This window comes from Simochromis diagramma, unplaced genomic scaffold (assembly GCF_900408965.1).
Source record: "Simochromis diagramma unplaced genomic scaffold, fSimDia1.1 OVJJ01000361.1, whole genome shotgun sequence".
NCBI classification, from domain to species: domain Eukaryota; kingdom Metazoa; phylum Chordata; class Actinopteri; order Cichliformes; family Cichlidae; genus Simochromis; species Simochromis diagramma.
The window spans coordinates 7,250,586-7,269,072 of record NW_024386860.1 but is presented as its reverse complement, the minus strand read 5'-3'; the positions used below and the strand labels follow the sequence as shown (position 1 = coordinate 7,269,072).

Sequence of the window (18,487 nt, the reverse complement as noted above, 5' to 3'; positions counted from 1 at the left end):
AAAATGCAACAATGCAGCAGTGATGACTCGGGTCTGTCCCAATCCTCCATCAGCAGAGTCATCACCCAAACACTGACAGCTTTGTCACAACCTAATATTGTGACACAATTTGTTTCATTCCCGCTGGATGCCCGCACTTTACACACACATAAAAGGGCATTTATGGACATTGCAGGATTCCCTGGCGTTGTGGGTGTAATTGATGGAACACATGTGAGAATAATTGCGCCATCAGAGGATGAGGCTGTCTTTAACAGGAGGAATTTCCACAGCATCAATGTGCAAATAGTGTTCAATGGGGCCTGTAAGAGTTTGGACATTGTGGCTAAATGGCCAGGCTCCACACATGATGTGAGAATGCTCTCCGAGAGTGGCATCAGACAGCTTTTTGAGAGACGCTATGTGCCAGCTAATTGCCACTTGTTAGGGGACAGTGGCTACCCATGCAAACCATGGCTCCTTACACCTTACCTCCAGCCACGCCAAGGGCCCCAACTAAACTATAACAGGTAAGCCAAACAATACAAAAATCATGGAAATGAAATGCAAGCAATATGTTAGAGCATCCAAGTAGTGCAATATTTCCATCAAATAATTAAAGGTCTCTGTATTCTATAGTAGGGCCCACAAGACAATAAGAACGGTGGTGGAGCGTGGCATAGGCCAGCTTAAGAGGCGCTTTCATGTTCTCCATGGAGAGGTGCGGCTGAGGCCTGAAAAAGTCAGCAAAGTCATCATAGCCTGTGCAATATTACACAATAGTTGCAAGGTTAGACAGATTGCAGAACCTCTGGAGGATGGCGATGAGGATGAAGACAATGATGAGGGTGGTGGTGAAGAAGATATTTACATTCCACAGGGGAACCTAGCCCAGAGTGGACTGCCTTACAGGGCAAACTTCACAAATTTACATTTCAGGCAAGCTGTAGCCCCATGTCTTTTGAGAACTTGTGATGGTATTAAGAACTACCACAGTTTTACTGCACATCACCTGCAATTGTTAAATGCAAGACACAGAACACAATCTGTAAATGGTTTATTTTTTAGATGTTCAATTTTAAGGCGGTAGTACTCCTCCTGAAGGGAAAGGACTTTTTTTTTGTTGTTCAAACACATCAGTTGTGAGTTGCAATCTGCTCTCCTGCAGGGATGCTGACGGAGCAGGTGCTGCGGATGGGAATGGTGTTTGATCCGCCGGGCTATCCTGAGTAGCAGCTGCAGATGGTTCAGGCGGCAATCTCATCGGCAGACTTGATGGGCCCGGTTCTTGTGATGGCTCCATGCTACAGAAATACATAGGCCTAGTTTAATTATTGTTTTGATTAAATTAATTTAATACAATGAGCATGGATAACACATGAAATGGCTTCTGCAATGAATAAACACTGTAGATATGAATAACCCTGTGTCCTACCTTTGCTGCACTTCAAGGGCCTGCATCGTTGATGTGTCAATGCCTGTTGGCAGCCCGGTGACATTGACCTCAGAGTGTCCCAGGACTTGAAAGACAGTGTCGGCCACCTGGGACAGCCGCTTTGCAGGTGGTCCACACCCTAGAAAGAAACAGTCAAAGAACACAGTATTAGCCATGTAAATTAACTTTGCCAGCAGGAGCAAGTTGCCAGATTATGTGGTAGGCTATAATATTTTGCTCACCTGTGAGTGAGGATTCCCGCTTGTGTGCTGCACTCTCATCTTTTGCCTTGGACTGCAGCACATACCACCTTTTCTCACAATCGTCGCCTGTCCGCACCACCAGTGGAAAAGAGGCATTGGTTGTTTGGGATATTGTGTCCCAGGCGTGCCTCTTGCCTTGGCTAGTTGGGCCAAATTTTCCTCGTAACATACCTTTATGTTCATTCACCAACTGGGCCAGCCACAAACCTTGCTCCTCAGTCCAGTTCGGCTTGCGAGTCCTTTTTTTTTTTTTTCTCCATTTTCTGTGTTTGTAGGATATTTGTTAACAAGCCTTTATAAATAGACCAGCCAGCAATCACAGACATTGATAAAAGCTGAGCCGTGTTACCCTTGTTAAGACCACCCTGGACTTGTAACGTTGTGATTTCTACTTCATTAAGGACAGCCCCTTGAGATAGGCCATCTTGTTTTCAATGGGGTCCATATGGGAGTGAAAGTACAAAATATGCCAGCTAGGATATTAATATGAGCAAATAAGACACAAATCATTATTTGAACAGGGTGTAATGAGTTTTCACATATTTTAGATTCTAATGTTAGGCTATAACCCCTACAGCTTACTATTCATTTTCCAGATATTTTCTTGAATGTGAAATATTATTCACAATTACAGTCAGCATAAGATTAGAGTGTATAATTATGTTTATTGATTTGAGGGTACATCCTTTGCTCATTATCACCAAAAGCTCATTTCCATCAAACTTGTAGGATCAACCAATCACGGCTTTTGAAATGATGACTCATACCTAGCAACGGGGTCAACCACACCTCCTCACTAAGATAGGATTTTCCATCCATGCCTTGCTCAGAGTTCACTGAAAATGTTCTGGAATCACTTCTAAGCTAAAACTCCTGGCAAGGAATTTTTAGGTTAAGTTAGGCGCTCTCTGAGAGGATTCTCAGAATCTTTAGGGATACGGGCCCAGAACTCCCTTTGCAAAGAATCTGGGATTGTTCTTTGATAGCAGTTTTTCATTTGAGAAACAAATAAATTCTGTAGTAAAAGCCAGCTTCTTCCAGCTCAGGGCCCTTGCAAAAACTAAGAACAATTAGTCAGTTGCTCACTTCGAGAAAGTGATACATGCATTTATTTCATCCAGGCTTGACTACTGTAATGGTCTTTATTTTGGTATCAGTGTTGAGAAATCAGTTTTACCCCGGTTCTTTTATTCCTCGAGCATCCAGAGATGGCACCGGACTCAGTAGTCATTTTCACAAAATCTTTTATTCATCTTTATTCATCTTCATTCATCTCTATTTAAGCATGCACTTCTAGAAGGGAAGATGAGGCCGGTGTCCCTCTGCAAAAATCTTCACCCCTTTGTTAGTTACAGCCAGCTTTATAGAGGTGACCCCATCATAAAACCCCCTACGGTGTGCTGCAAACTCTGTGTCTATGTGCACGAGCACATGAATGCCTACATGTGCGCGTTCCCTCGTGTCTATGTGAGTGCTCGTGAGTGAGTGTGTGCGCATACCTGTGTGTATGTGTGTGCACATGAGTGAGTGTGCGTGTGGATGTGTGTGCGTGACAGTTAAAACACTGTGGGTGTAGGCATCACCCTAGAGGTCATAAAACCCCTCTCACTTCCAGACCACAGTTACAAATGTTGAGACCCCCACCCAAACATCCTCTGGGGAATTTCCACTCAGTGGGGGAGGTCTACAATCTACTCCTACAATCAACCTTTATTATAGTGAGGGCAGTGTCAGTGTCTCTACAACAGTTCTACATTATATTTTAACACATTTCTAAACTCTAAATCAACTAAATATTCTACATCAGCCATGCTCTGCTCTCTCATCTTCAGCTAGTTCAAAATGCTGCAGCCTGACTCTTGACAGGCACTTGTAAACATGACCATATTTCCCCAGTCTTGGCTCATTTAAACTGGCTTCCAGTGCGTTGTACAATTGATTTTAAGATTTCATTGCTTGTTTTTAAATCTCTAAATGGATTAGCTCCATCACACCTCTCTGATCTGTTAACTAAAAATACTCCAAATAGAACTCTCACGTCAGCTGATAAGTTGTTTCTAGTTGTCCCTAGAAACAGGCTAAAAAACAGAGGTTAGTGGTTGTAAAATAGTCTGAAGTCACACAGTCTGTGCTCCAGAGTGAAGGTCTGTTGGCCAACAACAGGATAATGTGACATGCTTAAAAAATTTGATGCAGTTTTACTGAAAAACTTTAAATGATGATGAAAATTATGAAAACTTTAACAGATGATGAAAGTCAGTAGTCATTTAGCCATTAATTAAAGCTTCATGAGGTGTACAGAAGATGAATGTTCAAAGGTCAGCCTGACCCCTAACCTGACACTCCCTATCATAAATGAATATCTACAAGCCTACTGCAGGCCTCAGTTTTTCCCTAAAAACCTGGAACACGTCTCCCTCCTGTGGTGAAAATGTGTTTGTACAAACACTCTCGTAGAAAATGTGAATTTAAATTTTACAAATCACCTAAACTCACATGATACATTAATTTCTCTATTTCAAATTATGATGTTCAATTATTTCAAGTGAACTATTAAATATATAAATTCCCCTCTCGCCTCTGTGGGCGGCCTTTTAGCCTTCAAGCTCAGGTCCAGAGGCCTGGGAGCTTGAGGGTCCTGCTCAGTATCTTTGCTGCTCCTAGGATTGCGCTCTTCTAGACAGAGATCTCTGACGTTTTTCCTGGGATCTGCTGGAGCCACTCACCTAATGTGGGGATCACTGCACTGAGTGGTCCGATTACCACTGGGACCACTGTTACCTTCACCCTCCACATCTTCTCAAGCTCTTCTCTGAGCTCTTGGTACTTCTTCAGCTTCTCGTGTTCCTTCTTCCTGATGTTATTATCGTCATTCGGTATCACTACATCTATCAGTTCCTCGGCTTGTCCACCACTGCTAAGTCCTACAATGACATAGTAGGGCTGGTTCTGCTAGAGATTTTCCTTCCCACTGTCACCAAGTGCTTGCTCAAAGGAGTCATGTGATTGTTGGGGTTATCTCTGTATTGTTGTAGGACCTTTACCTTATAATATAAAGGCAGCTGTTTTTGTGTATTGGTGCAATATAAACAAAACTGAATTGAAATGACAACAACATCGATGCAGACAAAGAAATAAAGTTTCAAACTTTAGAATCCACCAGTATTTATTTTGTAATAAACAGAGTATCCTCTGTTCCTTCAATATTATCACTACTTATTATAACATTGCACTGCTAAGCAGTACCATGAATTTGTCACCAAATCCAGTTATATCACTAGAGACTTTGTTCCATAAACACAGTATGTTGACAATAAGAAAGTTAATATTCAGTGGTTGTTGGAGGAGGAAGCCTCAGAATTTGCAGCAAATTCTGCAGATACAGGGGTGCAGCAGCCACAGCAAAAGCGACACTTGCTGCCACAGTTCTCTGTGTTAAAAAAGTGTCTGTGGCCATATTTATTTAAACAAACATTTGTGGCATATAATCTAATTTGCTTGGACCAAGTCAAGTTGAGCACAATAAGCACCACAAATGCAGCACTGAATGTCGTCATATAGGAAAGTTTGAGGGGTCCCGACTTGGATTCTGATACCGTGACCTCTGTGATATAAACTGAGAAGTGCATTTAACATACAAAATGAAAATAATAGGCTATTTTATTAAAGCTTGTGTTAGCTTTACCATTTTGGCTGTACTGACACATCATCAGCACATAATGACAATGATTTTACTTAAATTGAAAAACTAAGCCGTTAACTCTAATATGACTTTTAACCGTGCACAAACTTGTTACTTTACTTGATCATGCAAAAATATATGAAGTATGAAATTACAGGAAAAATATTAAGCAAATAAATACCTGGTTATTATAAAAATTAATAGAAACAGGGAAGTATCTATATTCTTTCTTTTGGCCAGGTTAATTCTTGCATGCAGTGTTATTATTTGTGTTGCATTTTAATCCTCCTGTCAGCGTAGTTGTTATTAATTTTTATTTATTATGTATTTGTTTAATATGAGCTGAATGTGCTAAATATTTTCTCAATGATAAAGAGCCTCCTGGTATCAGCACACAATTCATGTGTTTATCAGTCATTAATGTTCTCATATAATGTTTTTCACATCTAAATCTAATAGTAAATAAGTGCACATTACAGTCACACCCACACTTCCCAACTTTTTTTTTTTTTACCTAATGTCCTTGATGATGAGATAGAACAAATGTGCATATTTCATTGAGTTAGTTACAGTTAGTTTTGAGGTGATGCTGTGCTCATTGTTATTCCATGAATGTATGGATTTGTAAACATCATTAAAAGTACAGGCTGAAACAGCACTTTTGAAAGTGCACAACTGCTATTCACATTCCTCAAAACACCAGATGGCACTGTCACACATGGGTCTTTTTTTATTACTTGTGGTTCCCTCTAGTTCTAAATAAGGTCTTCATAAAATGTATGACCAGAAAATGACCTGAATTGCTGACTATAAAGAGTTATCAGTAAACCTGACACTGGTGTTGATACGGTAATGAAGCTCACATTATATTTCCTCTTTTCGCAAATCTTGCTCATTGAGTATTCCTTTTTAATTCTCTAATCCTCACTGTGTGTGTCTGTATGTGTGAGGCATTATTTCCCTAAATGACTGTGAATTTTAAGCCTAATTACATAAACGATAAGCTACAAACTAGCAAACACATCTAATTAAAATATTAACCTTAACATTTATTTCTATGTTTTATTATTGTCATTATTATTTTGGGTGTTTTATTATTTTAGTTCTCTGTTACTAGTAGAGAAGTCTTCCCAGCTGTCAGACACTAAGAGAAGTTATTAAATATTGTGTTCAAATAGGTCGCACTTTTCAGAAGAAACAAAGAGCAAACAGTAAAAGACTCAGTAATCTGTCAGTTTGTGGTATAATTCTATTTTCAAATTTAAGTAAAAGCACATGTGTCGATGTTTAATATGTAACAGACGTCATGTGTTCATTAACAGGTACTTTTACTGCACTGTTATTTGATTTTATTGCTGTGATGACATTAGGTTGCCACGGCAACGTATTTTATGTACAATGACCTTTGAATTTATTGCTGCAGTTAAAATGCAGTTGCAGTTAAGAGTTTCATTCCTGGAACTAAATTTATTTTTGTATAATTAGGCTACAACTACTTCCTCCTGCAGTTACACTTCTAATAGTTTCTCCGTCTTTTGTTTTAACTTTAAACTAAGTAAACAAACACCAAAGAAACTGTCAACAGTATAGTTGCAATAATAAATGGGCCTTCATTTGCAGCCCTCTTTGGGTCTTGTGAATAAGAAGATATTTATGTTCCTGTTCTGAACTTCTTTATTTTTTCAGTTACAGTTCCTTTCTTGTGAAATTTTAAACAACAGATAACAATCAACTACTGTGTCATTTCGTCTCTGGAAAAACAAAAACAAACAAAGAGACACATGTGACTTATGCATGGATTTTAAGACAGAAGTAAAAGTGTCACTAAAGCAGAATATGCTCTGTAAACTCAGTAGTTGAAAACGCATTTTATTCATTTGAAGAAGTATATTATTACAAATACATTAAAAATAACATGCAGCTATCATCATTGCACTCCCGAGTGAACAGGTGCAAACTGGTTACACATTTATTTAACTTTCATTTCGGCATGTGGCAGAAAAAAAGACATCACCTTTCAATGGACATAAAACACCCACAGGGACAATGCACATGTAGCTTGATCTTCAGTAATGGGTAACTAATGGGGGGAGGGCTGACTGAGATAACCTCTAGACAAATGCTGATGATGGGAGGGAGTCTTCTCTCATGGTTTCATGTGCTCTAAACTAACGTTATTGTTTTACACAGAAGACCAACAATGACCCAAGTACAGATTGCACACCCAGTCAGAATTGATACATTTGATTTGAACTGAAGTGAATTGAATAGAAAGGGTGAATGACAAGTGTTGTTGGTCCACAGTTAAACAATGAATGGCATTGATTCAGTGAGTTTAAAGCCAGAGTTAAGACAAACTACTCTTATTTGTTAATTGAAGCCTTGTTCTTTAAATAGACATAACTCCTTGTTACCAAATGCACACTAAGAAAAGGACAAGTGCCATCTCTGTCACGCATTTATTGCTTGAATGATTTCAAACACAATCCTTAGCAACACCTGCTAGGATCCAGTGCCTACTTGCAAATGAATTAGTTTGATACATGAAGCACACTACTAAGACTACTAAAAAATATTATATATTTCCACAGCAGCCACAGAACAAAGTAAAAGATGTTTTGTTATATGATGTCTTCATTTTATTTACAATACCCTTAAACTGAAGTCATACAGTTATTGACTGTCAACAGTTTTCAGTTCATTCAACATTAAAAAAAAAGAAAGAACTTTAAATCTGTAGTAAAACTCTCTGATCATATTTTACTCTCAAGTGGGATATTCTGATTTATTAAAAAGACACCTTAAAATGTGTGCAATTCTACTGCATCTAATGCCTTTACTGAAACATCGCACACTACAGTATCATTAAGCGCTGTTTATGTTTGCACTATTGAGATATAGATATTGACAGAGGAGGCAAATGCCTTGCTATCTTAGCCTGCAAACATGCATGAATGACTAGTGGACAATTTTGTGTAGAAATTTTTTCTGGGTTTTTCAGAATTAACATGGCAGAAACATTTCAGACACAAATAGAAATGCACAGACAGAAAAGAATAGAAAAAAGGAACAAGTAAAAAAAATAAAATAAAATAGAAAAAAATAAACCCTGCAATTCCCACATAGCACATTATACATTACTTAGCAAACATCTTAATAAAAAACATGGAGACAATTATGAAGATGAAGTCATCTAGGCGTGTTGAAGGGATTTAAATGATAAAGTAGCTCACTGTTATCATACATATCAATAACTATACTCATCACACAGGTTCACCTGTCCCAGGAAAACATCTACAGTTCCCTCATGTTTATGTAAACCCTGACAAAGATAAAGCGTGCCTATATAAAGCATTTATTGTTATTTATCAGGGTAAGTAAAAAAAAAAGATGTAATATTATTCTGAAATATGATCCACATTATTGTCTAGTGTGCAATGGATGATTTCCCCAAACCTGCCCAATAGCACCAGAAAATGTTTGAAAGTCTGGAGTCATTCAAATGATTTTAAACAGAAGCATTATTAGTTATTGTCACTGCAGACCTTTCGTTTGCAGGGACGATAAAGCAGATTTCATTTAAATCTTTAAATTGCTGCACCTTTACAGTTCACTAAGATAATGAAGTAATGAATTGTCACACTGATCATCAAGTAGCATCCAGGAGTGTTGCTTTTAAAAAATTACTACTTCACTATTGGCCACAAATAAGAATCTTGTATGAAATCACATGATAATATATTATGACAAAAGTGACAGATAAATATCTGAATCAAATAAAAAGAATATCACTGCTCAGATAACTGCACTTTGCACTGTACAAAGAAAATGCTGAACATAAGAACAGGAACACTATGATATGCCATTTACTCAAAGTAATAAGGAAACATTGTTCCCATGGCAATAAACTTCAGAGCTGGTTGATTATTGACTACTTTTAAAGTGCTTTGACTCAGGAGTTCAAGTCCAAGCTAGCCCACAATAAATGGAGTGAGATTGACTGCTTCTGGCCGGCTTGGATATGAATCACATCCAGTACACTCAGCGTACGCGAACCTGAGCATAGGTTTCTCCAGCATTAGGATCAGGCTGAGGGGCGGGCCTCCTCACGTGGTGCATGTGAGCATCATATGTAGGGAGGGAGGATGCTGCAGGAGCCCTGCTGTTCGCTTGAACCTGAGCATAATTTGAGGATTCACTCTGTACCCCCATCTGAACTCTCCCATCATTTCTCTTTGGGAAAAACCTGACATCTGCATAGTTCAACTCCTACAGAGGAAACAGAGAGTAGAATAAGATTATAACTGTGAAATACAGGGAGTCTTATCGTATTTGTTTTAGACTCTTTAAGATCCAACTTTCATTCAGTTACATTGCAATAAATTAAATATTAAACACATATTTGGCTAATCTTTTGAAAAACACAACCATGAGCCCGACAGTTGTATCCAGCTGTTAAGTTGGGTTTAACTCAAAGTCTGACAAGGTTCAAAGTCTGCATAAGGTACACAAGTGTTAGCTGTATGTTAGGAGGCATACTCTGTTAATCGGTCCATATAAACTATATATGGACTAAGCTATAGTCCATAAGTGTGTCTCAAAACTCCAAGATTATGAATCTGTGATAATTTTTCTAGTAAAATTTATAAACATAAGAAAATAGTTGATTTGAGGAATATTGGTTTTAATTTGTCTGATGTTTCTGTGAATGATTTAAGTAATGGGTTTAGGGATGAAACATTGTTTCCTTAAACATATACTCAGGTATATGCATACTCATGTGAATTTAAAGGAATTAGCAACTTTTACCTGATTTGAGGAAGCTGCAGTTCCCTGGCCTCCTTTAACACAACAACAAATAATAATAACAGGAGTTAAATGTAGGGAGAAGCAATAATTCCTTTACATGTACTCAGCAGGGGTAATATTAACTAAAAAAAAAACTGAGAATTACACAGCATGTAAATTAAGACATGTAAATTAATTAAGTTTCACCATAAACTGATCCCAATACAACCAGTACAGTTTTAGTACAGGCTGCATTTACTGATTCATATACCATTTTATTATTATTGTCATTATATTTGTCTTCTAATGCTTTAATGCTACCACTCAAAAACACACAGAAAGAGCTGGGGATTAAATGACCAACCTTCTGATTAGCAGATGACCCACTTCATCCACTAGCTGCCAATACTACAAAATACCCTTGATCCACACACACACACACACACACACACACACACACACACACACACACACACACACACACACACACACTAACCTGTTGTAGATTTCTTCAGAGGTCCTCTGTTGAGAAAGATAAAGACTTATGACTGCACTACACATATAAAAATTTGCCAAATAACAATAATATAGTCAATATATATTAAGTATTATTATAATCAATATATCAATAATCAATATATTATCAACATTACTAGAAATTGAATTTCTGTTTGACTCTTTTTATACTTTTAGTCCCTGTTTTTTTTAAGCATGTCACACTATCCTGTTGTTCAAAAGGTGCAAATATTAATCATATATTTGCACCTTTGCAAATAATAATCAGTAAGTCCAAACTATTTTTTATTTCAAGTTTTTCAAGTGTTTTACTTAACTGACATTTTTATGACAAATACTGATAAAACATATAATCAATTTTAAAATAGTTTCAAATACAATTTTCCGGTGTCCCCATAAGAAGTAGCAATAAAGACTTGTCAAATTAAAGCTGCAGTAATCATTAAAACCACACAGACACACCCTCTAGCAGATCTTTACATGAAGGAACCTTTTAAAAAAACAAGCGCATCCATGCTCACAGGTGTACACACGGGTGATCACACCCACAAACTACACCCTTTTTGGCTCCTACCTCAAAGCACACTGTGTTCTGTTGATCTTATGTGCTGCACAATAATGTTTAATATTTAGTATTTACTGTCATATTCCCATATATCATTGTGATGTTGTTTATTCTATTACTCTTGTTCTCTTCTGCTTGTTTTCTTTTTTCTTTCTCAACAGGTGATCCAGGTGATCGATATATGCATTTTTTTTTCCTGCCCATTCTGTTGGTTTTTGTTTTTTGCCCTTTTCCCCCGTCCCTCTTCTCAGCTGTTTCTCTTTCCCTCTTTCTTTCTCCCTTTCTTTCCTCCAGTCAAGTCTGTCCCGTATTCAGCAAGTGAAAATAAAATAAACAATAAAAGGTGAATCAAATGGACCATTACGGCAAGGCTGGGATGGTCAATTTGGTAAAGTAAATCCGTTGGGCATCTTTCTTTGCCTTTAGACAACAATTCTGATGGCAAAAGAGCCAAACGGGACAGGCAACAAACAAACAAAAAAAAACACACACAGACAATGCACATTCAGAAAATGGTGCACTTTTAGAAAAATGTCCTCCTGTTTCCAACTTACTTTTTCTTATAAAAGTAGTATCCGCCACCAACAGCTGCAGCAACAAGGACTAAACATGCAATTACTATTCCAGCGATGGCACCAGCAGATAATCCTGATGATTTTTCTGGGAATGTACAAAAAGCAATAAATATTGTTGCTTTTTTTTTTTTAAAAAATAGGAATTACTCCATCATCTCACAGTCACTTAATAGTTTCCTTTGAATTTGTAACTGGTCAAGTTTCAGTGTCAATTTATTACACAGCAGAGCTGTTGAACTCCTGGCGTGGAGAACATTTTGTAATTTTTTAATGTTCTGGTATCGTCACGGCGGGGTGCGTCGGTGTGAGAAAGAGGTAGACCCAGATGCAGACACGGTGGAGACCAAACGTAGTTTCAAAAAATAAAGCAAGCCTTTATTGTTGCTGATTGCAGAAGAAAAACATGAAACTAGGGAAACTAAGGAGACTATGAACACTGTGTTAACAGAAGGCTGTGACACTCAGTGAAAAAACTATGAAAAAATTATGAACACTGAGTAAACAAGGAAACACAGTGAAACAATGAGGCAAACCTATGAAAACTGTGGTGAGGTTAAGAGACGATCTGACACTGACTGAGCGGAAACACACAGACTAAGTACACATAAGGAATGATCAAGGGAAGAGGAATCACGTGAGGAAAACAGCTGACAACAATTAACATAATGACAGGACAGGGGGATGTGAAACTAAATACAGTAAACAAAAAACACAAGGTTCTTTCAAAATAAAACGGGAAACATAACGAGACCCAGACATGACTCACCCAAACTTGACAAACAAAGAAAACTTGGACATGAAACATGACAGAATATAACTAGATAAACTGAAATGAAACTAGACTGAAAAGAATAACAAAAACATCAAGAAACTCAGAATACTGGGTCACATGACCCAGGACCATGACAGGTATAACATTAAAGGACATTAAAGACATTGCAGGGCATCCTCTATATATGGTCATAAACAGCCAGAGGAGTCTGCTCAGCAACATGTTGCTTCTCCTAAAGTCTAGGACAAACAGACTTAAAAATTCTTCTGTCCAACATGCCATCAAACTGTTTAACTCCTCACTAGAAAGAGGGGGGAGGGGAAACAGGAGGACACAGGAGGGCGGGGCCAACTAAGCTGTCATATTCTCTTATTCCCCTTTATTTATCTAATTCTGTAATTATGTACAAAATTCTGTTGGTGTTCTGCTACTGGAAATTTCTACCAGTAGCAGTTCCCTTAGGTATTACCACTACCTAAGGGTAGATAGATAGATAGATAGATAGATAGATAGATAGATAGATAGATAGATAGATAGATAGATAGATAGATAGATAGATAGATAGATAGATAGATAGATAGATAGATAGATAACAACTATCTTTAAATGGAGTTCTGTACTTAAAAACACTGTTGTCTCATTAGCTTGAAATTAATCTTAACCTTATTCGATGAAAGATGAATTATTAATTCATCTTAATCTTGTTAGTATCAAAGATCTCTAAGAAAATGTTAGGAGGTCAATTAGTGGCATGACAGTTAAAGCTATCTAAAAAAATCCAAGAAATCAATACATGCAGGTACCTGTTACAGTCAGTCCATGCACCACTGATGATGATGTTCTCTCAGTTATATTATTCCAGGCTTGACAGGTGTAGTTGCCACTGTCAGAAAGTTCAACCTCTTCTTTAATGTACTCAACTGAATTGGTGAGTATCTCCCTAGTCCCATTAAAGAACCAGGTGAATCTGGCAGTTGGTGTGGATTCAGCAGAGCAGGTCAGTTTTAAGGTGCCTTTGATATTTATTTCATTTGGACCTTTGATTTGAACATTTTCTGGTCCATCTGAAAAACAGGTAAAATAATAAATGTGTTCAGTACTTTTAAATTTCTGCATTACTAGACTACATATCATATTAGTTGTACCATTCAAAGTTTGAAATTATTTTACTGTATGCATGAACAAGAAGTGTAGACTGACCAGGATGTTACTTACAATTAACAGACATGATGTATTTAGCTTCATCACTGCTGAAGGGGTTGCTGATCTGGCAGAAATATTCTCCATTGTCTTTCCTATTCACGGTCTCAAAGGTCAACACTCTGTTATTGTCAGAAAGGATCATGCTGTCAGTCGGGGTCAGTTCGGAGCCATCCTTCATCCAGTTTCTTGTAAAGACTGAGCCAGAAGCCTCACAGGTTAAACTGACAGAGGTTCCCTCAACTGGCGGGTTTGTTGGTGGTTTGACAGAAGCACCTGAAATTTTCTCTGTTTGCCAAGAAAATAATAATTAAGAACAAAAGTAATAAGATAACAAGAACAAAAGTAGATGATCAGTTGAATACCAAAATTATACACTAAAATCAGTGATGGTGAAATAGAAGAACAAATGAAAAATCTAATTAATGAGATTAAAAACACCAAAGAAAACAACAGAGATGAGGAGAACCCTTGAGATATGGTATTGTAATTCTCTGTAGAATAATGTGCAGGATAGTGATCAACACTAAATTAGAGTTATATTGTCTAATACTAAAAATATTTATTACTGTCTTAGTTTAGTTTAGAGAAAGACCATCTCTGAATCGAGGAGGGGGCCTAAGGGTACCATCTTACAATGCTGTGATTGCAGCAATTCCGCAACTCTCTGTGAATGGTACTCATGGCCATTGATCAGTGGTCTTTGATCAATGGGATTTGGTCAGTGGTTGTTGATCAATGGTCATGAGAATTTGCATATTATGATTACTGACTGACCTCCCAGCCCATTGTTCCTTCAGTGGGCTGGTTTCAGTCATTATGCAAATGTGCTGTTTATAAGATTCGGGGAAACCTGCTGTCAGCTGAGACTGAAGAAGTCACTTGGATGAGTGACGAAACGTTTCTCCCACAAAACACTACGTCCAGATGAACAGAATCAACTTTTGGAGATATATGAGTAAACCTTTTTATTTGAAAATTGTTTTACTGTAGTGTTTATCTCCACAAATATTTTTATATGTGTGAAATTATCATCTGAATATAGCTCTAGTCAAAAATATATGCATGAATCACACACTTTAACAATAAATCAAACCTACCCAGTACAGTGATGGCTGAAGGCTGAGATGTTTGAGATCTCAGAGTTTTGTTGTTAAAGGCCTGACAGCTGTAGTTTCCACTGTTACTCATGTTAACATTCATCAGTCTGAGCTCTGATCCAGTATCAGGCAGCTGATCTCCATTCAGAAACCAGTTAAACTGGGCAGGAGGTCTGGATCCAACTGAGCAGGTGAGGCTGATGTCTGACCCCACAGCAAAGTATTCTTGTGGTGGAGATAATATCAAATTGATATTTTCTGGGCCATCTAAATGTAGGGGGGACATAGAAAAGTTAATGTTAACTGTATGAAACATTTAAAGGTATACAGCAGGGATTTCAAAGTTATTTGATAGTGTGGGCCACAAACACTCCACTTTGCTCTTAGGTGGGTCAAACCAGTGAAACTCCAATTTCAGCCAGTGTCAAGAAGTTTACTTACACAATTTATCAATGAGCGGTCATAGTATAAGACAAAGAGGAGCTTTTTCAACAGCATGTCTAAGATTTTTCACATGATAAGCAAATGAAGTGTAGTACATTAAAGACGTCTGTCAGCTTGACTCTGGGCTTAAAATGTAAGAGGTAATGTGTAAAATTACAGAAATCTGTCATTTACTTACTTTGGGGTATTGTGAATGCCCTTGAAGGAGTTCTTTATCAAAATAAAAAGGTGTAAAACCTAAAAAGAATAACAGTTAATAGTCCAAAATTTCTGTCCTCTTTCACCTTTTCCAAAACCATCCAGTGGGCCGGATGGGAATCTTTGTCAGGCTGATTCTGGCCCACAGGCCTCTGTATGACAACCCCAACCCTGGTATATACCATTCAGTTTGGCTTATTGTGAAACTGTGACATTATTAGCCAGATCATTCCACATTATATCACAATTAAAGAAATCTACTTACTCTGTAATGTATGACAACAAAACTATCCAAATGACAACTGCACTGTGAATTAGGTGATTTAAACTGTAATTTAAATCACCTCCATCCATTCGCTTCCGCTTATCCTTTTCAGGGTCGCGGGGGGCGCTGGAGCCTATCCCAGCTGTCATAGGGCGAGAGGCAGGGTACACCCTGGACAAGTAGCCAGTCTGTCGCAGGGCCAACAGACAGGGACAGACAACTATTCGCACTCACATTCACTCGCACATTCACTCCTAGTGGCAATTTGGATTATCCAATTAACCTATCCCCAAAAGTTGCATGTCTTTGGACGGTGGGAGGAAGCCGGAGTAATAATAATAATTAAAGAAAATAAACAAATCCCAGTAACTCACAGCTGATGGAGAGGTTTACTGGATCACTGGTAACAGCACTGACAGGATTGGACACACGACACCTGAATGGTCCCTGGTCAAAGCGGGTCACATTGATTATAGTCAGACTGGAGCCTCCATCAGTGAGCTGAACTCTGTCACTTGCTGTAACCTCAGAGCTGCTGTTCAACCAGAGGAAAGAGAGAGAGGATCCAGAGGCAGAGCAGGACAGAGAGACAGAACCACTGAACTCAACCAAGTCTGTGCTGCTGGAATTTACCAACACATTGGAGACTTTCTCTGTGGAAAAAAAAACACAAAATAGAGTTGGCAGTTCGTCTTGTAATCAGAAGGTTGCCGGTTCAAGCCCCGGCTTGGACAGTCTCGATCGTTGTGTCCTTGGGCAAGACACTTCACCTACCACCTACTGGTGATGGCCAGAGGGGCCGATGGCGCGATATGGCAGCCTCGCTTCTGTCAGTCTGCCCCAGGGCAGCTGTGGCTACAACTGTAGCTTGCCTCCACCAGCGTGTGAATGAATAGTGGAATTGTAAAGCGCTTTGGGTGCCTCGAAAAGCGCTATATAAATCCATTATTATTATTATCAACTCCTTTTAAGTGACTATTCTGAACAGAATAAATGAAATTAATTGAGTTCTCAGTTTGTTCTTTATAGTATGGGGGTCAATACTACCTTATAAAATAAATAAGCCATACAGTTTCTTACAGACACTTTAAGTCTTTAATACCACAGTCTTAAGAATAAGACAAAGTATTGCAAGAATGCATTACTGCAGTGAGTAGAGATGTAACAAACATGTACTAATCATTACAGGTATTTTTACATGTTCAATATATTGTAAACTTGTTTAAATATTGCAAAAACAGTTAAGCTGTTGAATTTCTACATCTGCTCACCGTATATCAACAGAGTAGTACGGCCATTCTGGGGTTTTCCATCTTGTATAATACCAACACTGTATTCTCCAGTGTCATCCAGAGTGAGACTCCTGAGCTCCAAAGACGCAGTAGATGGGAAGAAGGTGATCCTGCCTTCATACTCAGGTCCAATAGTTTCTTCTGAGTTAATCATGACTACTATAATTGTAGAGAAATTAAAACTCCAGTTCACAGATTGAAACGGTTTCTCTGTTGGAGACAGTGTTGTAGTGAACATCACCGTTTCTCCTACAGCTGCATTCAGTGAACCATCAGGCAACACACCAGCTCCTTCAGTGAAACCTGCGGGAGAAGAATAGAAAAGTGCTGTTGTTACTCAAACATATAGAACAGTTGTGGAATATATAAAGATTAAATTTTTTAGTTATTTTCATTAAAGTCTAATGTCAGCTTTTCCAGATAATACCGCACATATTTCTGATCGAGTTTCAGGAACTCACTCAGTAAACGTGTGGTTATTAAAACAGTTAACCAGCTGTTGCTTTTTGTGACTTGTTGCTATTCTAAGCCCTTGAACAACCGAAGGAAAATCTGACTTTTTGTAAAGAGACCACAAGTTATACTGAACATCTTAATTTTGAGACTTACTTGCAAATGTCACAAAAACAACAAGAAGCTGTAGTAAAAAAGCCATTAATTAAATATCCGTGAAGTGTGCAGTTAGGAATGTTCAACTATGAAACTGACCAAAAATCTACTGGCTCAGTATGGTGAATGAAACTCTACTTAACAAGATGCAGTGCCAGTTTCATGTGCAAAGAGAGTCCTAGATTTTTTTTTTCTTTGTAATTTAATGCACCAGAAAACTTGAAGGATGCCTCCCTCATGTGGTGTGTTAGTGCAAGATGTAAAACTTGAAATGTTGATATAAAGATGTTGATGTCCAGTCACAGGATGTTTTTCCAATTATCCCACACAGTTTAATTGATCAATAGAAAACAAATCACTATTCATATATATATTCCTCGCTGCATGCCACAGCCCTAGTTATTTGTTTAGTTAAAAATACTCAGAAAGATACCGAGAATGTTTTATAACCATCCAAAATGACCTAAAACTATCAACAGAATACAACCAATGTTGAAACAAGTCATTTCTGTTGCTTTCAAAACTAAAAGTCAAACTTTGAGCCAAAATCTTGATAAATTTTTGTGAGTATTTAAAATTCTGAGTTAGACGATGAAGCAAGGCAAAATAGTGTCTAGCATGCCCTGAGCCCAACATTAGAGGAAGAATAAATTTCTATTTCAAAAAACAGAATCATTTATTTTCCTTTTAAGGTAAAGAGTTTCAGGGCAGGCATAACCAAAACAACAAACAAAATACAGGTCTTTTAACTGCCTCCCTAGACTAAACAGGAGAAAACATTTTAAAAGAATACAACTACCATGT

At 37.9% G+C, this 18,487-nt stretch overlaps 1 protein-coding gene across 1 annotated transcript; it reads right to left on the bottom strand.

Annotated features, from left to right (window-relative positions):
- Positions 1–14,785: 14,785 nt before the first annotated feature.
- On the bottom strand, positions 14,786–17,394 carry LOC120732538 (carcinoembryonic antigen-related cell adhesion molecule 6-like). Its single transcript, XM_040030212.1, has 3 exons — positions 17,054–17,394; positions 16,157–16,435; positions 14,786–15,142 (listed from the first exon to the last, which is right to left on the bottom strand). Exons 1-3 carry the CDS (start codon positions 17,310–17,312, stop codon positions 14,823–14,825), a joined length of 858 nt encoding a protein of 285 aa, XP_039886146.1. The 5' UTR covers positions 17,313–17,394; the 3' UTR covers positions 14,786–14,822.
- Between the last annotated feature and the right edge of the window lie 1,093 nt (positions 17,395–18,487).

Bases quoted from the DNA above. Each gene is read 5' to 3' on its own strand.
- LOC120732538 (XM_040030212.1), bottom strand. From the start codon at position 17,312: ATGTTCACTACAACACTGTCTCCAACAGAGAAACCGTTTCAATCTGTG. The intron at 16,436-17,053 runs GTGAGCAGATGT...TTTTTTCCACAG, and splicing joins TACTACTCTGTTGATATACG to AGAAAGTCTCCAATGTGTTG. The intron at 15,143-16,156 runs GTGAGTTACTGG...CCCTACATTTAG, and splicing joins AGTAAACCTCTCCATCAGCT to ATGGCCCAGAAAATATCAAT.